The 27,693-nt window shown below is 51.6% G+C and overlaps 10 protein-coding genes across 10 annotated transcripts; 6 read left to right on the top strand and 4 right to left on the bottom strand.

The window, feature by feature from the left end:
* Positions 1-3,080: 3,080 nt before the first annotated feature.
* Positions 3,081-3,463, bottom strand: COCMIDRAFT_35014 (uncharacterized protein; the record flags this gene model as incomplete). The annotated part of the gene is made up of 2 exons (XM_007687814.1): positions 3,081-3,194; positions 3,233-3,463. 2 exons carry the CDS (start codon positions 3,461-3,463, stop codon positions 3,081-3,083), a joined length of 345 nt encoding a protein of 114 aa, XP_007686004.1.
* Positions 3,464-3,645: 182 nt separating this feature from the next.
* Positions 3,646-5,307, bottom strand: COCMIDRAFT_35015 (uncharacterized protein; the record flags this gene model as incomplete). Its single annotated transcript, XM_007687815.1, has 1 exon — positions 3,646-5,307. One exon carries the CDS (start codon positions 5,305-5,307, stop codon positions 3,646-3,648), a length of 1,662 nt encoding a protein of 553 aa, XP_007686005.1.
* Positions 5,308-6,385: 1,078 nt separating this feature from the next.
* COCMIDRAFT_24648 (uncharacterized protein) lies at positions 6,386-7,014 on the top strand (the record flags this gene model as incomplete). The annotated part of the gene is made up of 2 exons (XM_007687798.1): positions 6,386-6,713; positions 6,824-7,014. The coding sequence occupies 2 exons, from the start codon at positions 6,386-6,388 to the stop codon at positions 7,012-7,014; spliced, it is 519 nt and encodes a 172-aa protein (XP_007685988.1).
* A 403-nt stretch (positions 7,015-7,417) lies between these two features.
* Positions 7,418-7,750, top strand: COCMIDRAFT_89956 (uncharacterized protein; the record flags this gene model as incomplete). The annotated part of the gene is made up of 1 exon (XM_007687840.1): positions 7,418-7,750. A coding segment is annotated over one exon (333 nt), but the record flags the coding sequence as incomplete, so codon positions are not given.
* A 1,102-nt stretch (positions 7,751-8,852) lies between these two features.
* On the top strand, positions 8,853-10,735 carry COCMIDRAFT_90021 (uncharacterized protein; the record flags this gene model as incomplete). The annotated part of the gene is made up of 5 exons (XM_007687841.1): positions 8,853-9,075; positions 9,598-9,724; positions 10,140-10,204; positions 10,337-10,422; positions 10,583-10,735. The coding sequence occupies 5 exons, from the start codon at positions 8,853-8,855 to the stop codon at positions 10,733-10,735; spliced, it is 654 nt and encodes a 217-aa protein (XP_007686031.1).
* Positions 10,736-15,227: 4,492 nt separating this feature from the next.
* COCMIDRAFT_35017 (uncharacterized protein) lies at positions 15,228-17,251 on the top strand (the record flags this gene model as incomplete). The annotated part of the gene is made up of 9 exons (XM_007687816.1): positions 15,228-15,341; positions 15,411-15,456; positions 15,517-15,623; positions 15,676-15,720; positions 15,903-16,296; positions 16,349-16,720; positions 16,768-16,916; positions 16,966-17,111; positions 17,167-17,251. 9 exons carry the CDS (start codon positions 15,228-15,230, stop codon positions 17,249-17,251), a joined length of 1,458 nt encoding a protein of 485 aa, XP_007686006.1.
* Positions 17,252-17,780: 529 nt separating this feature from the next.
* Positions 17,781-20,264, top strand: COCMIDRAFT_89978 (uncharacterized protein; the record flags this gene model as incomplete). The annotated part of the gene is made up of 1 exon (XM_007687842.1): positions 17,781-20,264. One exon carries the CDS (start codon positions 17,781-17,783, stop codon positions 20,262-20,264), a length of 2,484 nt encoding a protein of 827 aa, XP_007686032.1.
* Positions 20,265-20,549: 285 nt separating this feature from the next.
* Positions 20,550-22,930, bottom strand: COCMIDRAFT_90003 (uncharacterized protein; the record flags this gene model as incomplete). Its single annotated transcript, XM_007687843.1, has 5 exons — positions 20,550-21,433; positions 21,556-21,624; positions 21,679-21,694; positions 21,913-22,437; positions 22,484-22,930. 5 exons carry the CDS (start codon positions 22,928-22,930, stop codon positions 20,550-20,552), a joined length of 1,941 nt encoding a protein of 646 aa, XP_007686033.1.
* A 1,953-nt stretch (positions 22,931-24,883) lies between these two features.
* COCMIDRAFT_35020 (uncharacterized protein) lies at positions 24,884-26,446 on the top strand (the record flags this gene model as incomplete). The annotated part of the gene is made up of 5 exons (XM_007687817.1): positions 24,884-24,900; positions 25,010-25,066; positions 25,209-25,619; positions 25,851-25,939; positions 25,977-26,446. The coding sequence occupies 5 exons, from the start codon at positions 24,884-24,886 to the stop codon at positions 26,444-26,446; spliced, it is 1,044 nt and encodes a 347-aa protein (XP_007686007.1).
* A 372-nt stretch (positions 26,447-26,818) lies between these two features.
* COCMIDRAFT_35021 (uncharacterized protein) lies at positions 26,819-27,159 on the bottom strand (the record flags this gene model as incomplete). Its single annotated transcript, XM_007687818.1, has 2 exons — positions 26,819-27,022; positions 27,091-27,159. The coding sequence occupies 2 exons, from the start codon at positions 27,157-27,159 to the stop codon at positions 26,819-26,821; spliced, it is 273 nt and encodes a 90-aa protein (XP_007686008.1).
* Between the last annotated feature and the right edge of the window lie 534 nt (positions 27,160-27,693).

Raw genomic sequence — 27,693 nt, forward strand, 5'->3', positions numbered from 1 at the left:
ACAGGAATCGCTGAATCAATAGATAACAAGGGTTCATGCAGCCTGATCAGCAATCGCACAGCATGTGAATAGCCGAGCCTTCACACGAACCCCACTGCTATCCCTCGCTGCCTCCTTCGACTTGGCGAACCGTATTTCGCCACCGGCTGAGACCCGCCATGCGCATCATGCAACTGCTCAGCAGCCGTGACAGGTTACATTGACAAGACGACATGCATGCCAGGGCGCGGGGCATGAGACACCACATGGGTCGAAAACGGGGGGCATGAGAACTGAATTGAAATGGCTAACGACTGATATGGAACCAGGGTTGCATGCAGCAGAGGCAAGCAGGGAAAAGGACACTTACACCTACAGATAGCCAGCTTGGTATGGTGCAGCTAGATGCTTGCAAAATATTTGAAAGGATGGGCTGTGACCAAGTGCGCTACGACAGGTGGAGAAACAGCGCGCAGTTCAAGGGCCATATGACTGCTTTTCCTTGAGGCACCCTCTTTTTTCCTTTTGTGTGAGTGGGGAGAATGGGAGGGGGTAGGGGGACTGGGGATGTGAGAAGGCGGGGTTCTTAGCTCTATACAATCACACCTCTTTTCTCTCTCTTTTTTTTTGCTTTTTGCTCATCTGGAAGAAAAAAGTTATTGCCGGATCTAACCACTATTACTATCACCCCAAAGTATCAGTCTGACATCTAGCATGCACAAAATATGCACGCAACCACACCTACATACATATGTTTTGATTCCCATGCATCGCAACCATCTTGAGTTAGCATGCGCCCATGTCTCGGTTGCCACGGCAAGCATCCTCTAGCTTCCACCATATGTCTCTCTTTTTGAACTTCTGCAAAAGAAAAAAATCTCAGATCCAAGACCCTGTTTCCTGTCGATCGCCTTCTCGAGTGTGCGACTGTTGTACAGGGGGTGGGAACATGCTCACACACACACACACACAGAAATGGCTGACACACAAAGGTTCCGAGTAGGGATCGACATGTCCAACCCCTCCCCCCCCCTCCCACACACACCCCCTTTGCTTTCCCTACTACGAGACTTTGTCAGATGCCGATTTTTTCGTGTTGCGTTACGCAACACCCCCCCGGTTGCGCCATCGAACTTCTCGGGAAGGGGGTGGTGGTGGTGGGTGCGTAATGCGTGATGCGTATGTTGTGGAGGCGTAAGGGTATTTGTGTGAGGATATGGTAGTTTAGTAGGTGAACGAGGGTTGGGCGTAGTAGTAGTAGTAGTAGTGGATATGTGGTTTATTATATGCATGTAGAGGAGATGCTTGTAATGTCTATGCTATTTGTTTGAGGTAGAGCGCGTGGTGGTGCTTGACTTGACGACTTGGAGGTGAACGGGCATAGTGGAAAAGAGTGAGGTGACGGAAATCAATGAATACTACTACTACTACTACTAGCATAATAGTTTCTATGTTCATGGCCTTTGGATAGACTTCACATTCTGAAGCATACTTATACTCTGCAACGCGATAAATCCAAATACCCTCTCTTCTCCCCTCCCCCCCCCCAGTTCCCTACACTTCGCATACACGGCTTCGGCTACCTGCATACCCCCCGTAGCACACGCAACCGTTTTCCTTGCACCACTACCAAGTTTCGTGCTTCCACACCTTCTTCCATCTGATTGGCTGCGGGTCTGCAGACCGCGCGGGCTGCGGGTTTGCGAGGAACACCACCACCACCAACCACCACCAACCCTAGAGATCGATCGGCGCCGTGGGCGTTGTACGCATACAGATGTCTAGTGGATACGTAAACACTGCTTTTGGGGGGGGGGGGAGAGGGAGGAAGTGAGAGACAAGTATAGCCTGCAGTCTGCAGCCTGCACTGCGCATCAAGCACAAAAAAGTTGCCAAGTAGTAGTAGTAGAAAACACATCGCCACTTGAGTAGTATTCACACCCAAAACTTCTTGTTTCCCAAGTCCCTCCATAACCCTAGTCTTTTTTTCCCCCAATCTCCCCTCCCTAGTCAAAAGAATTCACCCCATGACATGTTATTTGCCTTCGTCCTCCAAGCCCCAAGCCACAAGCGCCCCCAAGGCACCCACCACCACTAACATACATGTCCGCCTGAGACAAGAGAGAAAGGAAAAAAAACAGGTACCTAGCCTTCTATGCACTGCCCCCCCCATCCCTTGCCTAAAGTCTCGCCCATCTCAATTCCCGCGGGACCAAAAAAAAAACAAAGCCAAATCGGAGGAACGATAAAAGTAATAGTCCTCTCAAGAAACAAACAAGGGACCTGATCTACTTGGGCTGGGGCGGCATAAACCTCCGAACTCCATTGCCCATTCTCCCCTCCCCCCCTGCCTCACTTTCGTATTTCCAATGATCGCAAGACTTGATTTCTTCTTCTTCTTCTTCTCTCTCTCTCTCTCTCTCTCTCTCGTTCCCGTAATAAAAAAAGAGAGAGAGAGAGAGCTAAGTCAGGCGATTAAAACGGTGTGCGCCAACAGTCTTTTTTTTTCTCTCTCTCTTTTCTCTAGAGAAAATCTGATGCAATTACCACAAGTAGTTTGAAACAATGTGTGTGCTAGGGGCAGGCGTGATTTGAAGGAATTGTAATTTTTTTTTCAGTTGCCTAAGGGAGAGGACCTGCCTGAATCGAGAGTATTTGGTATGTTATCAGCCTTCCGGGATTCAAGACATTGGGCTTGGTTGCCTGAAACCGGTTCCCCGGGTGTTTACTTATCGCGGTGAACCCTTTTCAGATAACAGGAAACTTTATTGAGGCGTCATGCTGGTTGCCCTTTATGATGCTTACCTGGAGGACAAAGGCGTGGCTGCCTGCAGCGCCAAAGAGCCTCATACTAGGCGACCACAACACGAACACGATGCACATGTCAAAGATGTTTTTGTTATGTCATGAGATTGAAACTAAAACTAAAACAACCAGTGCCTAACGAAAACAGAACGCGAGTGAACAAACATTCCCAAACAGCCAATCATAACGCAGAACCTCGTCTTCCCCAGTAACATCAGCGTCAGATACCACAAACGCCATAAATCGAACACGCCGATCCATGCTAATGATGTAACCTCACTGTCCATAACCATATATTAAAAAAAATCAGAGTGGTGATATGCAAACCTGAGCCGACAAAACAAACAGTACATGCCATAGATATCCGAAGAAAGATCAGTAAGAGAGATAGCAAACAAAGGGCCATAGATCTGCCAAAAAAACAAAAACAAAGCCATAACCATGAAACAGACATATGAGATTGCCATGTAATGGGTGATGATGGGTGTGTAGAGCCCGGCGTTGACATCGTAAAGACATAAAGGACTCGGTAGTAGCCTAGATTCGTAAGGAAGCTCCAAGGACGCCGGGTTGATGATGTGCCATGAGTGTGGATAGATATATTACGCAACGAGATGGGAAGTGCTATGATGCAAGCGGAAAGCTTTGTCCGTCCTTGTCCAGCAGAGACGGTACACATGGAGCCGTCATATGTAAATGTTATTCCACCATGCGGATAGAGTCTGACTGTGATGGCTCCAGGGTATGCATACAGCAGGATGCAAGAACGGATGCGGGGGTATCGCGGGGTATCATAATGAAGGAATCGGCGAAAAGACAGATAGGCCAACAGTAGGAAAAGACTTCTCAAAGGGCCTCGCCTCAGCCCATGTCCATACCGTACTCGTCTTCCTCCTTCAGGCTGGTCCAGTACTGCGGCTGGTTTGATCCGGAACCGCTACCAGTGCTTTGCATGCCTGGACTAAGGCTCTGTGGTGAGACGCCGTTGAGGGGTTCACCAGCCAGGTTGGTGTGCTTTGGTACTCGCAGACCTGAGCCGGGGCCGCGCGAGTATCTGAAAGTACCAGCGCCGTTCTTCTCAAGCGCATCGAGGATCTCCGTCTTCATGCGCTTCTCGTCCTCGGACTGTTCGACAGACCACTCTTCACCAGTCGCTTGCTGGAGTCGTGCAGCCAGCTCATCGCATTCCTGAATCTTCTTGGACAGCATCCACATGAGATCACGTGTCCAGCTAACGGCGCCGTTGAGAATATCACCCTTGTTAGGACCCTTGTCCTTTTCTTCGATGGGCAGACCTTGTGTAATGTTACCGGCTGCTCGCCTTCCACTTCCGCCAGCTAGAAGTGACGTGGCTTGTGGTGGTGACATACCGCTAGTAGCCATGGTGGGTGAGAGTGGGCCATTGTTGTTGATGTGCTTGCGGATCTTTTCATCCTCAAGACGGTGCTGAGGTACAAGACGAGACAGGTCGTGGATGCGCTCGTTGATGTTGTCCCTGCGGCGACGCTCCACCAAGTTGTGCGATTCGCGGCGTCGGCGCTTCTTAGCGTCGGCGTTTTGACCAATATCAACCTTGGCGGGGAGTGAGTTGTGCTTGCCCGAATGCAAGACGTCGGTGATTTGCTGATGATGCAGACCGCCAGTGTGGGGTGATGCCGTAGGCGAGTCGATCCATGAGTGGGCACTTCCGGGTGTTCCCTCCCACTGGCCAGACATGCTCTTGTGGTGTCGGTGCATGTTGGTCATGATGGGCTGAGTGTTGGTGAAGTTACCCGAGTCGGGTGTACCAAGGTGGAGACCAGCCATAGCAGGCGTCTTAGGCGACATGGGAGCCCGGTTGTCGGAGGTGGTCCTGCTCATTGTGATACGCTGGCGCATAGAACCGCCAGTTGGCATACTGCCGGAAAAGCTCCTCATCTGCGATCCTGACTGGTACTGGTTGAAGTCAAAATTGCCAGGGTGTACAAAAGGACTGTGAATGGGTAGATCGTCTGGGGTGTTGGAATAGACCTGGTTAACGCTGGCATTGTTGGCGTGGCTGTGGTAGTAGTCCTGCTGTTGACTCATCTGGTCCTGAGAAAAGTTGTTGAAGCCAGCAGGCTGCTCAAAGGTGCCAAGGGACTCGGCAAGCTCGTCATCAGCAATGCCAGCACCCCCCTGCATGTAGCTGTTAGTGCCAAAGTGGTTGCCCATCATGTTTCCGTTCATGTTGAGCTCCGAAGGGTTGATGCCACTTGCGTTCTCGTGTCCGGAGAACTGGGCGTTGTTGTATTGTTGGTTCATATCCAGGCCATTGTGGCCCATGAACCGGCTGTTGAAAGACATGTCGTCGACTTCTTCTTTGATATATGGTTGAGGTGATCCTGTACCATTCATGTTGAAGATATCAGCGTCTAGCACGTCGTCAGAGGGGGACTCGAAGCCAAGGTCCAGCCTCGCAATCGGCTTCTGGGGAGAGTAGGAAGAGGGAGGAGTGAAGAGAGCGTCCGCTTCAGGGACAGTTAGTATGGTTCCGTAGTACATGATGGAAATGACGGAACGGAAGAAAGGATGTTACTGAGCGAGCAAGATTCGCCGACGAGTAGAAGGAATGATATAGAAAGCAAGAGATGCAGATCAAGTGGAACAGAATGGTGCTCTCATGACAATGTAGGATAAAACTGACGTTACCAAAAAAAAGGCGTACTTACTAGGCTTTGGCATTACTGTGGGTTGCAGTATCCCAGAGATGTGGATGTGTGTGGCCGAGGGCGGTTGCTTGTGCCGAACGTTGAGATCTGAAACGATCTATCGTCGGCTCAAGCCAGTGACCAAGGGACGCACTCGCAAGCTGGCAGAATGGTTGCAGCACGAGACGGCCTGTGTCCCTATATGGGAATTGACAGACGCTTGCTATGTGTTGAGCACAAAGAGGGCGCGAGCAAGCTAAGGAGTCTTTTAGAGCGACGCCTGATACTCGCTAGCAAGCCTCTGGTCTTGTTGGGAGAGGGAAGCTAATGTTTGTCTGTGGGAAGGGCATTAGCACCGTGTCTGGCATGGACGAGTCATCTGTCACGGAAGCTACTCACTTCACTTGTCTGGGCAACGGAAACCACGGGTTGGATGTTCCGGAGATGGTTTATTGGCGGGCGTGGGGGAAGGCAAGGATGCGGCCTATCTTCGGAGCCAGATTGCGGGCTGCGGCGGGTGATTGTGGCTGTGGGCCGAATTTGGACACTGAGAAAGACATGTCAGCGCACAGTCCAACAGGGCAAGTGTTGGGTGGTTGAAGGGTCGGGTGCATGCGTGTGGCGCACAGATGGGTAACCCGCGAGGCAGGCAACGGAGGACGACAGCCGTGCTGCACGCCGGCACTGTGGGGACCGTGGTACGGGAGGACCAAAGCAGCGAAACAGTGTCACTGCTCCGGGGTGGTGTTGGGGCTTTTTTTTGTTTACAGCCCAGGCTGAAGCGCAGCACGGGGACAGTGACGATGGTGGTGGTGAAGTGGCGGTGGTGGTGGTAGGGAAAGAGGGAAGGAGGGAGGGGTGGTGGTAGTGGTGGTGGTGGTTGTTCAAGGAAAGAGCACCGAGCAGCGTTGACTCACCTTGGGGGTTCAGCAATGCTCAATGAAGATGGCAGCTGGAAGACTCGGCTTCTCTGTTTGGGAGAGAGGTCGAGTGGACAAGTTGGGAGAATAGCCGGCTACTTGCTGGTGTGCAAGAGGGAGCAAACTTGGCGGTTGGAGAGTGAGGTTGAGGGTAGTGGTGGTAGTAGTAGTGGCGGTGATGATGCCGAGGGGAGCCTGTTTGTTGTCGACGGGGGTGAGAGCGGGGGAGCTTGGATAGGCGTCGAGGGGGGGTCTGTGGGAGTGGAGAGGTGTGTTGGTGTGCGTGGTGGGATGCGTGGTGGGATGCGCAGTGAGGGCTTTGGTGCAACGCGGTGGAGGGGTGGGTAAAATAGCAGGAGTGGGCTCTGGAGTAGGCGGTCCGGGGGGTTAGTGGTGGGGAGGGCGGTGGCAGGATGTTCCCAGTAGCAAGCGGTGGATGAAGCGTGCTAGGCGCGGTGCAGGTAGTGGTGGATGGGGGCAGGAGGCGCGATGGGAGCGGCGGCCCAAGTGTGCAACAGGTGTGCAATGGCTGCCGCGGCTCTGAGAAGAGGAGAGACGGGGCAGCTCAAGCGAGGGAGCGAGGGCGCGGTGTGGGAGGAGGCCCTAGGCCGGAAGGCGGTCAGAGAGGGTGGTCTTCTTAGTCGGGGCGTGCCAAGCAGCGATGGCCGGCCGGCGAATCAATCCGTGGCAGCGAACTACTAGCCGATGCCGTGTGGCAGCGGTCGAGGACAAGCGGGCGTCCAGTGGGCGAGATGCAGCAACAGGCAGAGGCAGAGCAATGGCGACAGCCGCTGCAGTGGTTTGCGCAACGCGGCGCCGAGCGGGTGACGTAGGGCGTAGGCGACGTTGTGAGATGGAGGGGAAGGCCGGGCCGGAGGGGCACTGCGCTGGATAGATGATGGTATGTGGTAGATTGTGTGTTGCGAGAGCGGCGGGATGGCTGGATGGCTGGATGGCTGGCTGTCGGTGTCTAGTGTAGCGTGTGTTGTATGTACATATATATATATATGTACGTGTGAATGTAATGTAATGTAAGATGCGGGTGGATTACTACAGCTACAACTACTATGTAGCATGCATGGATTGCAGCAAAGGGCGAGACAGACAATTATTGGGCCAGCGACGGACGCGGCACGGCGGCATAATATACTCTGGCTCAGCAACTGGCAACGCGCCTCTTCTGCTCGCCGTGCCTCTGCCTGTCGCGCGTCGCATCAGGACGAGGCAGTGTGCAAGCCGCAAGCCTACAGTCCAACCCTGGCGATGCGGACACCATCCGGCTTGCAAGTGGCCTCGTCTGGTCACTCGCAAGCCGTCGTGTCTCAGCTACCCGGCCCTGCCAGTGCTGCCAGCCCTGGTAGACGACGCGCGATGTGACTCACTAGCAGGCCCGCAAAGGACGTCATCTACCTGTTGCCCGACTTTCCAAGGCAGCCCTGGGGCCCGAGGGGGTGTGTGCAAACGGCCATGTGTGTGCATGGTATGGCCATGGGTGCGGGTGAGCATTGTGCGGGTGTGGGTGTGGGTGTGGGTGCGGGTGGGCATGTGTAAGGACTGCGCTAACCCGACTCGGCCGTGTGGTTCACCCAGCATTGCGAGTCGCAGCGGGAGGCGATCGCGCGCTAGTCGCTGCAATGGCTGCAATGGCTGCAAAGCCCCAGCACGTCCAAGTGTGCAAAGCATGGCAGGCTGGCACTCGCACCAGCTCGCTCTTGCTCTCTCTTGCACGCGCCGCTACTCCGCTCCTAGGCGGCGGGTAGATTACACTACACTACCGTGTACATTCTCATCTCCCATCACCGATCTGCTCTTGCTCTAGTAACTGTAACCACCGCCTGTCCCTTCCCAGCCAATCACCTAGGCCACAGCCACACCTCCGCCCCCCCGGCCACACTGGAACGCCCTCGCCCTCGCCCTCGCCCTCGCCCTCGCCGCCTCGTCACAAGCCTCGCCCACCCATCACCGTGTCTGAGACGCCTGTCTGACTTCTGCCATTGGGTCTCCGTCGCCTACTCCCCCCCCCCCCAAGGCCGACTCCTACTGTACAGTACTCTACACCGCACGGACATCATCTGCACGAAATCCTCCGGTCCGTGGGCAGTTGTTCCCACTCGAGCAGCAAGCATCCCACGACTGCACGCATACTTGCAACCTCGTCGACATTGCCCGCCGCGCCAAGCACAACCTACCCAGCTTCCTGCCAAAAGTCCCGCCCTCTGCAGCTACGGCACTTCCCTAGCATCCCTACTATCTTCTTACCCAAGGCCCGATCCTCTCTGGGTGTCGCCTGTTGCGGCTTCTCCCAAAGCTTCGCTGGTACCCAAGAACCCAAGTCGCGTCCTCCGCGCCCACGCCTATTTCTGCTAGTCTCCATATACGCTCGCGACCGCCGTGTCCACCAGCAGGTTTCTTCTGCTCAACCACACGGCGCTAGCATCTCGTGCTCCTCCGCCCTCCACCGCTACAACCCTCTCCTACAATGGCATCCGCTTCCTTCCGAGAATCCATGAACTCGCTTGGCTGGTCCAGGCGCGAGTCGCAGGCCCCCGTGAGCACCGCGCCGCCCTCGCTGCTCGATAGAATACAGAACCTGAATCCCTTTGGCGAGGGAGGCTACGTGCGACTGCCTACCACCGAAACAAACCCCGGTGCCCCTCTGCCTGCCCCAACGCGAAGAGAGGAAGAAGAGGGCTGGTTTGCGCGTAAGTCGCTCCTTCTTTCCTTCCTTCCTTCCTTCCTTCCTTCCCTCCCCCTCTGCTCTGCCAGTGGCAAAACACGTCCACCTTCCTTACGCGTCGTTTCGCGCCTCGTAATCCCCTGCTGTACTTTCGATTGCGCGATGTCCCTCGATCTTATATATTTCCCTTACAAGCACCGATATCACCGACTGGCCCATGGCTCGTGGTGTCATCAGCCGACGATGCTTCCGGGCTAGTTTCACATGCACAGCCTTGCTTCTTTGTCTCCGCATCCACATTTTTTCCCGGCACATGGCAATGTTGAAATGAGCATCCACCCAGTAGTGGGATTCCCAGTTTTTCCCTTTCCTCGACCTGTCATCTGCTCCTGCTCCTGCTCCTGCACCCGGCAAAGTCGCCGTGCAGCCAACCGTCAATGTGACAGGAGGGAGTTCCTGCGTCACCCATCTCTGCATGCACGACGCTTGCACTCTTCACTCTGTCTATCTTTGAACAACGTCTCTCAGTGCTGACCAATACTCGCAGTAAGTCGGTGGGACCGGTTGCTCGTTTTTGGCGGCCTGCTCCTTGCTGCCTTGGCCATGTTTGCTACATGCATTGGCCTCATGTTTACGCCTGTCTTTTTGGTTAGGCCGCGCAAGTTTGCCATCTTGTGAGTTATCTGCCTCCCCTCACTGCCCCTCCCCCCCTTCATAGCCGCCCGGCTCCCTGTCCTCCGCGCTACCTTCCTTTGCCCTGGTAAAGGTGATCCCAGACAGAGAGATAGACAGTGGCACATGGTCTATCTGTTCGTCGGCACGGCTATGCGAACTCATGCAACTCGTTCGACTGCTACACGTCCCCGCTCATGTCCTGCGGATGGCAGCTTTGACGAATCGAATCCATGTGCCACTTGACCTCTCTAGACACTGTAACATCGGCACTGGACCCCTCTGCAGCGATCATGCGGGTCCAAGGTTCGGCGCGCTGCAGGGTACAGACAGCCTTCATCGAGTCAAGACTATATGCCAAGCCTCATGCACGTCACCTGAAAAACGCTAGTGCTAACCACCATGGTCTCATTCTAGATGGTCTATGGGCAGCCTTCTCTTTCTAGCTGCATGGGGTGTCCTGATGGGCCCGATACAATATGGTAAGCAAGCCTTATTTGCACCAACATCACCACTCATCACCTCAAACCCACACCCTTTCATCTCATCATTACGCTTCCACACACCCACTCACAGAGTGACTTGCATTTACCCTTTACTAATCCCACCTCTAGTTCATCACCTTATCTCCGGCCCCAGACTTCCGTTCACAGCCGCGTATTTTGGCAGCATCGTCCTCACGTTGTATTTCTCCCTAGGTGTAAGTCCATTTCCTAGCGTATTAATCCCTGCAACATGTCAACCCCGGTGCTTTCTGCCCCGAATCCCTGTCCGCGTGCCCCTCCCACTCCGCGCCAGTCCTTATCGATTGCACTCCACCCAAGCTCGCTCTCTCTTGCTGATAATGTTCGCGTGACTAGCTGCATAGCACCCTTCTCACCTTCATTGCGGCTGCCGCTCAGCTAGTTTCGCTGGTTTGGTACATCGTATCCTACTTCCCCATGGGCTCCTCTGGTCTACGTTTTGCTGCGCGCTTTGGAGGAAACCGCGTCGCCGCCTGGATAAGTGACTAGACTCTCCTCTTGAAACTTTGCCGGCGCCACGCTCGAGATTGTGGCTATGCCCCTCATACGAATACGGGCATGTCGTCGCAACGCGACGCGTGTCGGACAATACATGAGCATGTCTGGCAGGGCTGTATATTGCCCTTGTGCGCGAAGAGTCGACTTGCCAGGATCTCACAATGTCATGTTCCAATCCCATCACGCTACATAGTCACATATACGCCTCTCTCCACGCCTCTTATTGCTGCATCCTGATTGATCGGATGGCGTGGTGCTAGCGGCACACTGAACGAGGCGGCAATCAGACTAGCACCTAGTGCGCCGTGTCTGCATTGCACTGGTGTATTTGGAAGCTTCAAGTGCTATCGCCTACGGCCATTCTGAATCAAGTTGAGAAGCAGAGGGTCGAATACAGGTTGTTCCACCAAACCAACATATCTGATACATTTCTCCGAAGCATGAGTGAGCTTGTCTCATCCACGTCCGACCAAGCCTTTCTAAATTAACCTATCTGGTTGATCACTTGCCCAAATGTTCCCCCTCGTGGCTGTTTGGACTCGTTCTTGGCCGTGCCGATCTGTAGATTACCTTTGCTTACCCAAAGATTTGCTTTTTCCCCTCATTTTGAGTTGAAAAGTCTCACGGAATACCCGACTTACGACATCTATGGCATGCACGACGGGTGAGAAGGTTGCGACCGATCAGCGCAGGGTCAGCGCCGTCTAAGGCAGGGTGGATGGCCGATCAAGGCAGGGTCCCGAAGGCGTCTCTCAAGGCCAAATGGGCTGCGAACGGCTTTCGGCGCCATATGGCAACATCTGCGCTGATCTTGCAATGTGCGCTTGTTCGCATGCGTTCGGCGGGTGGATGCATATGGTATGTATGCGAACGACTCGCCAGTGTTATCGCAAATCGCGCAAAGACGGGAAAAAGGCGAGCGCACACGCCTCTCCTCCGTCCTTGCTCCTCCCCCTCCCCCTCCCCTCCACCCCTCTCCGTCCGTTTCCTTGGTGAACACCTCCCACGCAGTCATGGACAGGAAATGATAGTGTACTAAAACATTTGATCGTCTCAAGCTAGGGAGGACATGGCGGGAGCGCGAGGGGGGCCTCGTGATCTACATAGTCCACCCGAGTTAGGTTGGACCCATGTTATCGTGAAGCGATTAAAAGGTGTGGTGGGTGGTGTGTCGTCGTCGTCGCAGCAGCAGCCCAGCCCATGTGTGCAGGGGGTGACCGACGACCAGTAGCGAATAAGGATCTCCCCCACACCGTCTAGTTCCATTGAGCGCTTACGCGCAATGCGCAATCCCAGAGAGTACCGTAAGTAGGTGTGGGAGGGAGGAAGGGAGGGAGGGGAGGCCATTTTTTGGTTCCAAACCGCCCTGCTAAACCTGTCTTGGGCATCCATGCAAGAAAGGGCCTTGTTCTAACCAGCGAGGTGGGATGATGTCCCGCCTTTTCTCGGCAGAAAAGAAAACCCCCCCTACCTTTCCTTATTTAATCGGCGCGAAACGCGGCGTTGGGGAATATATTTCGTTTACATTCAAGTGTCGTCTTTTCTACTAGGTCAGCAAAGCATGGGCTTGGATGGCCCAAGGGTTGGCCCGACATGGCCCGATGGAGCTATGTATGACGACATGCATATTTATTATTAACCACTTTTCAACCCCACTTTTGAATTAAAATGCTTTGCCATCACGAGCCGAGCGGAGGGAGCGGTGACCGTGCTGGCGCGTCCGCCCCGGTACTTCTCTCTATACGAGAGAGAAAGCGCAAACAACCCCAACCACCAAAAAAATAGTACTAGTTGGATGATAAAAACATGGACATGGGACTACTCACCGACTACCCAGTGTCTCGAAAAACAAAAGGGTCATGTGCACCAAAATTTCAAACGAAGAAAAGATGTATTCGGTCCGTTTTCTTTTGAAGGGGGGGGAGGGGGAAAGGAGGTAATATCGTTTGGATATAACTACTTTTTTTGTTTTTTGTTTTCTTTACTGTACTTGTACTATATAACTTTTTTTTATTTTTTTTTGAAAATTATCGCCCATCTCCGCCCGTCTGCTCGCTCCCCCCCCCCTCCCTTTTCCCTAGGGTCAAGCAAGCAGGCAAGCAAGCTATGCAAACCCATGGTGTGAAAAAGTATATATATATAACCAAAAATTTCAAGAATCAAGGTAAGTAATGGAGTGCGAAGTGGGGAAATTGGCGGTGTGTGTGTATATGTGTGTGTGTGTGTGAGCCCAAAAATCCATCAGCTAGTATGATTATGGTTTTGGTGGCGGGTTCTTGGGCGGTTGCATTATCTTGATTTTTTCTTCTTCTTTTTTTTCATCATCTTTTTTTTTCTTTTTGAGGCGTTCGGATGGTGAAGAGCTAGGAACTGGTAAAGAAGAAGAGAGAGGTGTGTGTGGGAACGGGATGGGCTTGTAGCTTGTAGCTTCTGGGGAACTAAAGTTAGTAGCCTACGAGGGAAGCTAGGGGTGTTGGGCTGGCTGATTTCTGGGGTTTCTTTTTTCTTGATTTTTCTCACTTTTGTAGGTGCTAGAGAGAGAGAGAGAGAGAGAGCTACAAGAAGCGGCTTGTGACTTGTGTCGTTGCCGGTGCTAGGTGAGTAGGTGTCAGATTTCCGGTTCTTCCTTTTTCTTTCTTTTCCTTTTTTTGATTCCACGTTTCTCATAAATCTAGTTTTCGCTGCAGTTGGAAAAGCTTGATAGCACTTTCAATAACTTCCAGTCATCTATTCCTTGGTAGGGGAATCCAGATTTGGTACTATCTGGCGAACGGCCAATATCCAGCGACCTCAGTCTTTCACTGCTTCGGAAAGCTTCAGTCTTTTTTCCAATAATTTCAGCCGTCTATTTTCAGCAGGGTGCAAAATCCAAATTTGGTACTATCTGGCGGGCTGGCGGCCAATATCCCACCGACCTCGTCTATATACGAGATGTCAGGTCAGCTCGTGATCTCTTTTGAGTTTCTTTCAATTTACGAAGATGCAAGCCACGAGAGCTCTCTCTGTGTTACGCGATCTTATGCTGGATTGGGCAGCCAACCCCTCTTTCTCTTTTCCTCCCTCAACCCACTCACACGCACCCTTCGTTTCCGCAATATCCGTTGAGCAACCACGTAGACTGTGGCTCCCGCGATACGCGAGCGAGGTGTGTGTTACGATGCGGAGGCGCTGAGGCGCTGAGGCGCTGACCTACAACACCACATCCGTACCACATAGGCGAGATCCGAGATCTGTTACACGTGTGCATCCCAGACAGTGGTGTTGCCACTCAGTGTGCATATAGGGCTGAAAGAAGGTTATAATTGTGGCGTTTTACTGTGGCCCACTGGAAACTCTTCTTATTTGCGCTGGACTGATGAATAGAAGAAAGGTGATGGGTTGGCATTTGGGCGCGCCCTGCGGTGCTTGAACGGTGTGACTGCAGCCTGGGCTGGATTGAAGGACTTGGGAGTTTTAGCTGCATGCGAGGTGGGATGACTGGGTGGATGGCTGTTTGGTTGCTGTAGGGCGCTATTGTGGTATGGCTTCTAGAACCGCACCTGTGCGTGGTGATGGAGATATGCGGAGGGCATTAGACGCGAATAGCTGCATGAGGCGTCATGGCTGGATGCCCTTTGGTGTTGCAAACGCCATCGCAACAGCGCTTCTAGAATCGCACGTGCGTGTGATGTAGAAGTGTGGAGAGGATTAGATGTGAAGACTTGGGGTTAGCTGCAAGAGGCGTGATGGTTGGGTGTCTTCCAGAATCTCACATCTGCGTAATGCTGTAAACATGCGGAGAGACTTGGAAGTAAAGGCTTGAGAGGACCGGAAACAACCGGGTGCGACTGATTGGCTGGCTTGTGGCCGGTATAACAGCTTTCTCCTACCACTGCTATGTAATTCCTTACTAAAAGTGACATGCCCACCTGCGATGGGGCTGTCCCCTCACTTGTAAGCCATCGCAAATGTCTGCTTGCTAGCCGCTGAACTACCACCATAGTGTGTACGCACAGAATCTTCCCCACTAGAGCCTACGGTAGCCAATAGATGTCAACCAGAATCTGCTGTTTTATCCGTTCGTCGTTGCATCGGGAGTCAGTATGTGGTACTACCCCACTCCGACTCACGTCGGCAGTATACCTCCAGGCCCAACCGTTTGAAATTCCACTTGCCCATTACCCGCAACCTCCGGGACACGGAACTGTTCTCCCAATGATTGGGCAATGCATGCCAAGATTCACAGAGAAGTGGGGTGACCGGCGTGATGAGTGCGACACAAGCTCTTGCATGAAGCTTGTGGGGTTCGGCAGATGGTGGGGTAGCAATTGGGGTAATTGAGAACCGGTACACTACTTGTACGCCAGGCGCTCCCATACTTCTGTTCCGACTCCATCTGCACCATCGTGAGAAATAGCGGTGAAGCGCGCAACCCCGTCTTTTCGCTTTCATTGGTCTCATCGAATTGCACCGGAACGACTATCGCCACCAAGACGTAATAACCATGCCCGAACAGCTTCAAGACCCAAAGGAGTACCAGAATATCTTCCACTGGGCAGAGACACAGAAGGACGGCGCTATACCCTCCTTTGGAACTAGGAAGAACGACCCTTATGAGGTGAGCTGACTAGTAGACGAACAAGTGGTCATGTTGAAGCTTGCCCGCTGACGACTGGCGTTTTCGCAGTATCAATCCGGCTTCGGAAACAGCTTCGAGTCGGAGGCAGTCCCAGGTGAGTAGGAGCCCAAATCTGATAGACTGTGCAGCCGGCTAATCGGTGGGGCCCATACAGGCACTATTCCCAAGGGTCAGAACAACCCGCGATGTGTCAGATTTGGACTATATGCGGAACAAATGACCGGAACGGCCTTTGTGGCTCCAAGGCATCTCAATAAAAAGGTTATACCAGCAAACAAACGTGGCCAATATACATGCTGACGCGTCATTTCAGGCTTACCTCTACCGGGCGCGACCTGCTGTCGCTCATCAAGGATTTGTAAGAGCTCTCTTTTCTTTGACCGATCGGTGAGGTCGGACACGGAATTACGCCTCACGTCATATTCGGCCCGTTTCTGGTCCTCTCGGAACAAACATGACCTCAAAGTGTCAGAGGATATGGATGGCGCAGTAGCATCGAGTGGCGGTGACATTTTTACATGCGCTGACACATGCTGACAGACCGACTTGCCAGACAACGAGGATACAGAGTCCAACTTCCTCCCCTCCAACAAGCGAGTCCATGTTTCGCCTACACAGCTGGCCTGGCTTCCATTCGATATCCCTAAGGATGGAGATATCGATTTTATTTCTGGCCTCAAGACTATTGCTGGCTCGGGTGAGCCAACACTACGCGAGGGTCTTGCAGTGCACACGTATCTTTGCAATGCAAGTATGAACAGGAGGGCCGCAGTGAACTCGGATGGCGACTTCCTCATCGTGCCTCAGCAGGGTGCATTAGATATCCTGACTGAATTTGGGCCCATGTATGTGCAACCAGGTGAAATTTGCGTCATCCAGCGGGGACAGCGGTTCAAGGTCAAGGTCGAGGGACCGACCCGAGGCTACATCTTGGGTAGGTTGACTCGATTATTGAGATTCACTCGACATAAACTGATATGATGCAGAAATTTGGGGATCACAATTTCAACTACCAGAGCTCGGCCCACTAGGAGCCAACGGCCTTGCTAATGCTCGAGACTTCTTGCACCCCAAGGCAAAATACGAGATTGAGAAAGCATCGTGGGAGATTGTCTACAAACTTGCTGGAAAGTTTTTCGTCAGCAAGCAGGAACACTCGCCGTTTGACGTTGTCGCGTGGCATGGAAACTATGTTCCGTTCAAGTACGATTTGACAAAGTTTGTCAACGTTGGCTCAATCTCGGTTGATCACATTGATCCTTCCATCTTCTGCGTCATTACGGCTCCTTCTCGCGATCCAGCTGCGCCGCTAGCCGACTTTTTGATCTTTAGTCCGCGATGGGATGTGGCTTCGCACAGTACGTTATGAGTATCTGGGAGAAAGGCAAAGCTAACTATTTCTTAGCATACCGCCCACCATACTACCACCGCAACGGAGCCTCTGAGCTCATGGGCTTAATCTACGGAGAATACGCAGGTCGTTCCGACGAGTTCCAGCCCGGAGGTGTCAGTTTTGAGTGTGGCTTTGTGCCTCATGGTGTTGCGTACGAGGAGGTGAGTCAACGCCAGTAAGTTTTGATGAGGAGTGCTAACAGTTTCCAAGTTCAAAGCCGCGAGCGCGCAACCGCCGCCTGAGATGCAAATCTCAAAGGGTGCGATCGCTTTTATGATGGAGAGTTCGAGGATGTTTACCATTACCGATTGGGCATGGAACAGTAAAAAGAAGCACGAGCACGACCCCAGGATGTGGTAAGTAGTGGATGGAAGCATTATGTATACGAGCACTTTACTGACGCATATCTAGGGATAATCTTGTCGACAATTTTTCGACACACGAGGACGAGGTTAAGAAAATCCTGGCTGAAGGCGTGAAGAAGCTTTCATTGTAGTGTATTTAGATATTGAAGTCTCGTAGAAACAAAACAAAATCAATTCCTCTACACGAATCCCATCTTGACTCAAAAATGATATGAAAATGAAAAGGGCCGCTCATCACAAGTCAACTATGACTCTGACCAAAAAGGCTAGTGTGTACCCCACCCGCGGGAGTCAGGCACCAGGCTGTGATCTCATCGCGACCAGCTGAAGCAATTACTACACACTGACCTCAAAACAACTGCACTTGCGCCCTCTTTCGTATTCCCTAGTAAGGGCTGAGCTTTGGTATGAAATGCCCTTTCCGAGCTGACTCATCGTGACTGCGCTACATATATCTTTCCTCTTTTGTTCTTTTCTACGGCAATGCGCACTACTTTACTAAAATATTCTCCCCGCTCTTGTGCATTGTCGCATCTGTACGCAACCTACCTTCGCTCACAAGTGTCGTTATCCCAGATTTACCTTTCCGTCCTTACACGAACCCGATTACATACCCAAAAGCAATTCATCCCCCGACGTTCGTTTGCGTCCACTGCAATCATGGCGCACCGCGAGAGAGCGCCCTATGTGCCGCAAGACCCAAAAGAGGTCACCGATTTGGTCCACGCTCTCGAGGCACATAAGGGCAAGAAGGGACAGGGTGGTTTCTCAGTAAAAAAACACACATTCCCACTTCCCAACGGCCGAACCGTGGACTCATGGAAGATGAACGATTGGGACTACAAAAAAGAGAATCTCCCCACATATGCGCGAGGACTCTTTACATACAAAAACTTGCAGGGTAACTACGAGATTGCAGTCAGGGGGTACGACAAGTTCTTCAATCATGGAGAGATCCGGAAGACGGAATGGAAAAATGTGGAAAAAAACACACAGGGTCCGTACGAGTTGAGTGTAAAAGAGAACGGGTGTATTATCTTTGTAGCTGGCCTAGACGACGACACACTACTGGTCTGCAGCAAACACTCTACAGGCCCTCGGGAAGGATGTCTCAGTCACGCTGTTGCGGGCGAGCAGTGGGTTGAGCGACATGTTGCCAAAGTCGGCAGGACCAAGGCGGAGCTGGCGCGTACCCTTCGGTCCATGAACGCGACATTAGTAGCAGAACTATGCGATGACGAATTCGAAGAGCATGTGCTGGCATATACTCCTGAGCAGGCTGGCCTCTACGTACACGGCATCAATCTGAACCTGCCTGACTTTGCGACATATCCTGGCCATCTGGTCGACAAATTTGCCGACGAGTGGGGTATGAAGAAGGTCACATACGTGATCGAGAACGATATCAAGAAAGTAAAGGCCTTCTTGGATAAGGTTGCGGAGACGGGCAACTACGAGGGTCGCGACACAGAGGGTTTCGTCATCCGCTGCCAGGCACGCGAGACTGAGAACGCACCATATGTGGATTGGTTTTTCAAGTACAAGTTCGAGGAGCCATATCTCATGTACCGTCAGTGGCGCGAGTGCACTAGAGCTCTCATCGCCGGCAAAGTACCGCGTTACAAGAAACACGAGGCAATCACCAAGGAGTACCTTGACTTTGCGCGCTGGAAATTCACTCAAAACAAGACCTTGGCCAAGGCTTACAACGAGAATCACGGCATCATCAAGATGCGTGACGAGTTCTTGGCTTCGCGTGGAACCACTGGTGCTGAAATCATTCGACAAGAACTGGAAAATGGGGCAGTCGAGAGCAAAAATGCGACTGGGAATATTGTGCTTGTTCCTGTTGCAACTATTGGGTGCGGAAAAACAACTCTGGCTCTTGCTCTAGTCAAGTTGTTTGGATGGGGTCACTTCCAGAACGACAATGTCAAGGCCAAAAAAGGTCGTGGCCAGGTGTTCGCTGACACGATTTCTTCGCTGCTAGTCACAAACCCAGTCGTCATTGCCGATCGAAACAATCATCAGAAGCGCGAGCGAGACCAGCTCATCAACGACATCTCTAAGAACGTGCCAGATGCGCGCTTCGTCGCATTGCATTATGTTCATGACCGGCACAACTACGACCGAATCCGAGAAGCGACACGGGCGCGTGTGCTTGACCGTGGCGATAATCATCAGACCATCCAGGCAGGCTCAAAGGGATCAAGTGAGATTATCGAGATCATGGAAGGTTTCATGCATCGGTTCCAGCCAGTCGATCCTTCTGAAAGCCCGGACGAACTCTTCGATTTGGTCATTGACTTAGACCCTACTGTCGACTCCCGCCAGAATCTTGAGTCAATCATTGGAAGAATGTTTGAGACATATCCAGCTCTATTTGCCGATAAACAGATGCCGACTGATCCCGATATGGACGCTGCTATCCACTGGGCTCTGAACGACTACACGCCGGATTTCAAGATGGACCTATCGCGAGGCAACAACGATAGAAAGGGTATCCAGAACAAACAAAACAACCAAAAAGCTCAACCAGTAGCAAAACAAAAGAAGGCTCCACGCATGGAGTACTTCTCCGTTCGTCTCAACACCAACCGCGTCAACGCAGTCCTCGACGACCTCTTCAAGGACAAGGACGCCATGACCGCCCGAATGTACAACCAACTAAAGCAGAGCCGCCGCGTCCAAAACGAATTCCATGTCACTTTGATCCACCGGGCCTCTGCAGCTGAGAACCAAGAATACTGGGACAAGCTCGTCAAGCACCACGAAAACATGCAAAAAACAAACATGGAGGGCTCGTGGGAACCAGAGCTCGGCAAGTGCGACGTACAACTCGAACGCCTCATCTGGGACGACCGCATAATGTGCTTCGTTGTACGCTTGAATGGCTCTAGCACCTTGCAGATCGAGAGTGAGGCTGGTACCGCAACCGAGGAACTTGTTTTCACAACTGCAAATCCCATTGCCCACGTTACTGTCGGTACCGCGGCGCCGAGCATCAAGCCTATGGAGAGCAACGCACTGTTGCAGCGCTGGGTGAATGGGGGCTCGGGAGGTCAGACTGGAATTGGGGAGTTGAGTGTTAAGGGCAATGTTGTGCTCGACGGAAGTGTGAGGGGTGTGCTTGGACGCATGTAGGGTAAGCGTGCAACGCACACTGCTCAGAACCAGGATGTGAGGGAGAACAAGAAAAAGAAGTGAAGGGGCTTGAATGAAAACAAGAAGTACTACAGAGACCGAGAAAAGGTTTCTGTAAAAGGGAGGTGGAAAGAAAGAGCATTTTGTATGGCGTTAGCAAAGGGGTGTTTAAGCGGACATGTCTAACAAAGGATACGCAGAAGGATTGAAACAAGGCTTAAATCATAAATGATACTTTACTGCGCATCAATCAAGTTACTACTACCTCCCTGATTTCCGATCCTTCTAATACGTAGCAGGAAACACTCCCACCCTCCCCCCATCCGTCAACTGCGCAGTCCCATTAACATACGCACCCCCCTTCCCCACCAAAAACAGCATCAACCCACTAATATCATTCAACCCGCCCATCCTCCCCTGCGGCACCTGGCTCGTCCCATACACAGGCTTAATATCCGCCGTCATATCACTCGGGTACGGCCCAGGACAAACAATATTGCTTCTGACCCCCCATTCCGCCAGAAACGTCGCCATCATCTTACCCAGATGCGCAGCAGCAGATTTACTAGCGTTGTACGCGAGACCCGCGGATACCCAGCGCATGTACGAAGCCACGGAGGCAACAGTGATGATATGTGCCAGTCGGTCGTCATCAGCATCGACACCAGCATCCGCCAACTTCTTCGTGTCGCGAGCACGCGGATTCCCCGCGCCAGTGACTTTGCCCGGCGCCCATCCACGACGCGTATTCGCTGCTTCGAGCAGAGGAAGAAAAGTCGCGGAGACGCCGATGACGGATTGCGTGTTTATTGCCATAGCGGAGGACCAGCCGTCGTAGTCCGAAGTCATTGCGTCGGCGAGTTCGTGGATCGAAGATGCTTTGTAGATGTCCTGCCCGTTTCTGGGGCCGAGGACGCCGGCGTTGTTGATTAGCACGTCGACGTAGCCGATGTCTTTCTTGATGTGCTCGGCGGCGGCTTTGACGGAGGCGAGGTCGGTGACATCGCAGACGATATCATTGAGGACGGAGGTGCTGGCGGGTTTGTATGCTACATTGTCGGATTGGAGTTTGGAGATGGCGGTGCGGAGGACGTCTTGTCGGCGGCCGAGGATGTAGATTTTTTCGGCGCCGTTTTGGTAGAGGGCTGAGGCTATGGCGAGACCGAGACCTGTGTGGTTGTTGATGAGTCTTTTTGCTGGGAATTTACATAGCGAGTAACTATTCAAAGAGGATGGGCGCGGGGTAGTAGTACAGCGGGGTAGCTTAGAGCTTGAATAACAACTAACGTACCAGTACCTCCGCCAGTAATGACTACTACCAGCCCCTTGGCGGAGAATAGACTGTTCGGTTGTATAGGTGCTGTGACGTCCATAGTGGCCAGTCTGATTCAAGAGTATTGTAAACGATTGAGACTTGTAGAAAACGGCAGCTTCTATAGGGACAAAGTCCACGTCGGGTGATTACTATGCCGAGCTAGAGCGACATTATTGCGTCACAGATGGGAATGAGCCGCGGTTGGAGATGCACAGAACGCGACGCGTGTGGTTCAAACAATGGGGTATCATTTACGCCGTTAGAACTGACAAAACTCCTTTTCCTTTTCCTTTCCTTCTTTTACTCCGCAACTGCTTAGCTAATGCCTCCAACAATCTTGAGGCCTAGGTTGTCAGCTGAATAGGCCAGTATATATCGGCATGGGTGCCATGCTACATGCGCTGCGGGTGTGGGAACATCGATGGTGTATACGGTTTCGCCCGATTCCACATGTGCGATGCGAATCTTCTTTTCTTCCTTATCGTCGGAGCCAGCGGTGATGTAGCTGCCATCAAACGAGAAGTCCACACTCTTAACGAGGCCTCCTGTCAACTCCAAAGTTCTCACGCAAATCCATTCCTGTGTATCCCAAAGTGAAACCAACGCATCTCCTCCACCAGCTGCCAGGTATTCGCCGCTGGGCGACATGGAGACAGCATAGCATGCAGAAGTATGGGCGTTCAGTGTGAGAGCGTTTTCGAACGACGGATAGCGTAGTAATCTAACGCTTCCATCACCAGCTGTCGAGTAAAGGTGGTTACCAGACCAATCAAAGACACACTGGTTGGTCTGGAGGGGCTGACGGTGCTCGGAGATGATACTGAGGGCTGCTCTATCGACATTGACGAGGAGGTTATCCTTGAATAAGTTAGTACATAGTCGCAACAAAGGTTGGTCAACTGACCTTTCTTCCTACGACGATCTCGTTGCCGTCTGGTGTCCATGCCAGAGTAAAGGGCTGCTCGCCGACCTTGACTTCACCCACACTGGCCTTGGAGCGAATGTCCCAGAACCTGACCATACCATCGGTACCACAGCTTGCAAGCTCATTCTCATTGATGGGGTGGAAAGATACGCGTTCGAGGTTGGTCAAGGGAGGCGCGTTGGGCGTACGGAGCTCGGTCGAGTTCTTAACGTTGGTCTTCTCGGGATTCCATATGCGCAACGTTTTGTCTGCAGCCCCCGTGGCGATAAAAGTTCCAGAGGCGTTCCACGATATCGAGCGGATGTAGTGCGACGAGGAGACGGCGGCCGGGCGCGTGCTGTCTTGATAGACGGACGTCTTGAGTTTCTTAAATGCTGCCTCGAAGTCGTCTTTCTTGATCGGACGCGCGCGGACTGGGGGCGGCATCTTGACTGTACGGTAGCTGGTTCAGCTCGCAGTTGGTGGTTGAGGCTTTGGTCATGACGCGAAGCTCCAGTCTCATGGGCGGACCGTGCTTTCCTCAGCTTCTGCCTCCGTCATCGTACCTGGAATGAACGCAACGAGAGCACATTCAACAAAAATATCTTCGTAAACTCCAAAGTCGGAGTCCATGAATACTACGTATTGTATGGTGTCTATGCATCAGACATAATCTTATATCTCTTGCATCGATGTAGCGAATCGTTATGAGTCTGGCCTCGGAAGCTATTAAAAACGTCGCTGATTTTATCCTAATATATAGAAGGTGGGGGAACAGAAACAAAAGTAATATATTTACAGGTAAGAAATAGCGGGTTTTTAGAGAGGGTTCTAGAACTAGGGCAAGACCTTTATATAAGTACTGTAACATGGAAACATGCAAACACCCTCCTACGTGACCCCCGCGAAAAATATACACAACAGCGGGGATTCTCCAAGACTCACCCAACCAACTACCAATCTATCGGCAAACTACTTGCATAGGGCAGATTTTGTGGAATGGCTTGTTATCGCCTGTTCTGCCACTACACAAACCGCGAATTTGCCTGTTTGCGGTATCATGGAAGATGCACACCAGTCACGCGGGGACAAGAAAGGTCCCTGACCGATGCAAAAAAGTAAAACGCCTCTTTCTTGAAGAGTAGAGTGATTGGCGCTCGTGTCTTACGTAGGTCTGTTGCTGAATCGCTAAAGTGTCTATTCACCAAAGGCTATTGGAGCAATGTTAGCCCCCAACTGCCGCCACCAATACCACGTGTTACTTGATCTAACTGCTTCAGATACTTGCGAATGGGAACGTGCTGTCGGCTAGTGTACTGTGCTTCCGCCCCTAGTCCCTACTTCATACACTTAGGTTGCCGTCGTGAGCCATGGCTACGGAGGATTTTCCTTCTTCAATCCAAGGCCACTCATCCAGGGCCCCTAGCTATGCAATTGTGGCTGTTCTATTTCAGCGCCTAGGCATTGATATTAGATAGCTTGCTCTAATCTACTTCTTTCTCTTCGCTGTACACCGATTAGGTCAGTGTCTCTATATCTGGACACAGTCCCGATTCGATAGACGTAGTGTGTAATACAGAGATGACGACTCGATAACGTGTTTGGAACCAAAAAAAATACAGCTAATCTGTTCGGCCCTGTCAGAGCACCGAGGAACTCTCGGAACAGGACTGTAAAGTTGCGGATCGATTTCAGATTCAAAGAATGCAACTCTTGTGATATCAACTGCCGTTTTGGTTTTCCAAGATGTTGATTAGGCTTCTCGAGACCTCAGACACAGAAGCAGGAAAAAAGGTAAACTTTAAAGAGAGCCAAAGAAGTGATCAACAGCACCGTCCGCGTTACGCAGATTTCGCCCGCAAATCAGTATAAGAATAAGTAAATGCTATACACCTATTTGGAACATTATTAGGGTAAGACTGCTGTCATAGAACTGCGTAGTGAGTATTGGTCAATATGTAGACAACTATCTTTAAGCTACAGAGCTTATGAGGACCAGCAGAATTGAAATCCATATTCATTCGCGCATACATGCTGAGAGATGCTCAGAGGTGCTAGCTTTAGCGATCTCAGGTGATCTATCTGTAAAATACTGGTCCAAGAGTTACTGTAACAAACTCGACGCTGTGTCACCCCGGAAGATGCTGAGAACAGTTTGTTGAGGCATACGTCAATAGCATCTGAGACCTGATCGCTTTTTCGCTCCTGTTGAGTAGTGATGCCCGATAGCCGCTTTACTGACAGTAGTTAGGTTTGCCCGGGGCGGGCTGGCCCGCCAAATATGAAAGCAATCGGTTAGGCTGCCAAGAAGTAAGTGCAAGGCTGAATATCAGCTCAGCACAGATCCTCAAGACTACTTTCTCTCCGTACTATAGATGTAATATCCATCGAGTCTACTCAATGGCTGTCATAGACCTGTAACAGGATTGCCTAGTCTTATTGTCTGTTCTGACATTATATTCCCCTTTGCCTTAGCTTTGAACCCCTTGACTTTGCATTAGGCTCTCTGGCTTGTGATACATATAGAAACAATGACGAGGAGAAAGAGGGCGCTAGTGAAGGATTCTGCCCCTGCATTCTCGCGTAAGTGGGCAGGCTTAGACGACGAGGCAGACAGAGGAGTATGCGTTTAACCTCTTTAGGATGCGTGTATCTCTGTCTGATCAGTTCTCCCGAGTACTTTAAAGCTTCCACTTTTACCATATGTGATAACAGCGAACGAAAGCCTCGTCTTCATTCCCACCTTCCCTACCTACTGCTCCAATTCACTATCACTGATCGACATGGCAAAATCATATTGGCTATGGGCACGAAATATCTACTTCCTTATCGCCGCTATTATACTGCTTAGTGCAACACCAATCTGGGCACAATCACACAATGAAAGCCCCTCCAATTTAGCACGTTCCAAATTTCAAGATCCGTCGAGGATGAGCCCCATTACTACAGGCCCGACACTAGGACCATCTCTACTACCGTCACCCCAAGGCGTCCGATTGCGCCCCCGCGATGTCACGGCCATTTCTGTCGACGGCTACGAATACCGAGGCTGTGTGGGTGATGACGGCAATAAGCGTGTTCTGGGAGGGCCTACAGTTGACATTGTTTCCCTAGAGCCCACTTCGTGCGGTAACTTGTGAGTTAGATTATCTTATTGCACCTAAGAGATCAGAGCAGCCTTGAAAGAAGCCCCGGAGGATTACCTCCGAAACCTGAAGTTCGAAAGGATTGTAGTGATGGCCACATCCTAACTACAATATTCGAGGAGTTGGATCAAAAGCGCTAACAGAAAGCAGCTGCTCCCGAGCAGGCTATTCAATCTTTGGTGTCCAGTTCGCAACGCAATGCTACTGCGGCAATGTCCTAGCTACAAAAACTATAACTACGCCGCCGAGCTGCACCATGCCCTGCCCTTCCAAAACGGACGCCGCCTGCGGCGGCTTTTACGCCATGAACGTGTATAGCGCAACAATCAATTCGGATACTGTTACAGATACCAGTACAATCACGGTTTCTAATGTGGTGGTATTAACCGCTACCGCCTCATTAACCACTATCGTTTCCTCATCCTCTGCGCCCCCTAATACTCAAGTACCTAGACCAACATCAAACAGCGATGTGACTCTTCCCAAAGGCGCTATCATCGGCATCGGTGCGGGCTCTGCCCTTGGTGCAGTCCTGATTTGTGCCGCAATCTATTATTTCTGGTTCTATCGACGTCGCCAGAGGTCTCATAAGGTCTCAAATGAAGCAATATCTTCATCAGGACAATGGCCACCAATAACAGAGCGGGCAAGGCCAGGTGGACCAGATAACGAGACAGCTATGGCAAAGCAGCACTGGGCGATATCAGAACACAGTTCGAGATATTTAAGTGAAATGGGAGAAATTAACAAACAAGGATTTCCGGTGGAAGCTCCTGGGGACTATAGGCAGGTGCATGAGCTTGCGGAAGGGAGGTGAAGTGTTGAATGAGTGACGTCCCACACAGAATAAAAACCTCATGGAGCTAAGCAAAAAGGAATTCTATCTCTCTGCAGCAACATGGATTATCTATGATGAATACATGCATACCGAAATCAGATTGTGGCATTTAGTTGTATTTGAGACGAACACTCATGGAGCAGTTACGGAAAACAACATCTTTACCGTCTTACGCACGCTGTGTAGAAGTAGTGATAACCTAGAAGAAACGCAGAGAGTATACCGGCAACGTAAACAAATCTTTTCGTGTCTAGTTTCAGGCATTTGAGGATGCGGATGCAGAACTAGTGAGTTACAATTATGTATTATGTATAAGAGTGATGCAGATTCAATGCGGTAGTAATCTGCCCTCTATTGCTGCTTGCTCTGAGCACCCTCCTTTTGCATGCCTTCACATCCAACCAAGTTGCCTGCCTTCTCCTCAAGACTGCCCATGCCTTGTTGTTGTGGGTCACGGTTTGCCGATGCTGCCTTCATGGCTTCGACGGCATGCTCCTTGTCTGAGACGCCTGATGCCTTCCATGGCTCGCTGCCCGTTACATTTCCGATAGTCTCCTTTAACGATTGTTAGTATATAGTGAAGGGATAACAGTATAGTGCAAAGAGGTGTAGGTAATACTCACTTCAGCGGCGCCCTTGACATACTGGGCGTGGCTGGAGACGAGGCCGGGCTGGTTTGGTGCGGCAGACATGATGTCGTGTTTGAAGAAGTTATGTAGTTAATAGGATACGTGTTGAATCAGAGTGATATTTGTATAGTAGAGTAGAGGTGGATGCAAAGTACAATCATCACTGGCGGTCACCGGAGACTATATGGGACAGCTGGTAGTTGACGTCATCGAAACTACATCATCGATCCGTGACAGACGCGCAGTCACGCGTGGACGAGACGCCTGGACCCTGCATTCGCTACCATCCCAGTTGCACGTCGAGCCACCGATCTTGTCCTTGTAGTCCTCACTTACCTTCGAGATGCTGCTGTTCACGTCCCTGAGACAGCGATCATCCCGCCCCACAACAGCCTACGGAGTCATGTATTTCCAAGTGAGCTTAAATCCGACGATTAGTATCGGCAATAATCATGCACAGATCATTGGCTGAGGGCTGCACCACGACAGACTGTCTTGATAAGCAAAACAGCTAGAAAGAAAAAAACTACTTCTCGTTGCGAAACCGGAAGGTGGAAATCTACCTCGGCATCTTACAAATCATCCATATGGCGTGCT

Source organism: Bipolaris oryzae (genome assembly GCF_000523455.1).
Source record: "Bipolaris oryzae ATCC 44560 unplaced genomic scaffold scaffold_34, whole genome shotgun sequence".
Lineage (NCBI taxonomy): Eukaryota > Fungi > Ascomycota > Dothideomycetes > Pleosporales > Pleosporaceae > Bipolaris > Bipolaris oryzae.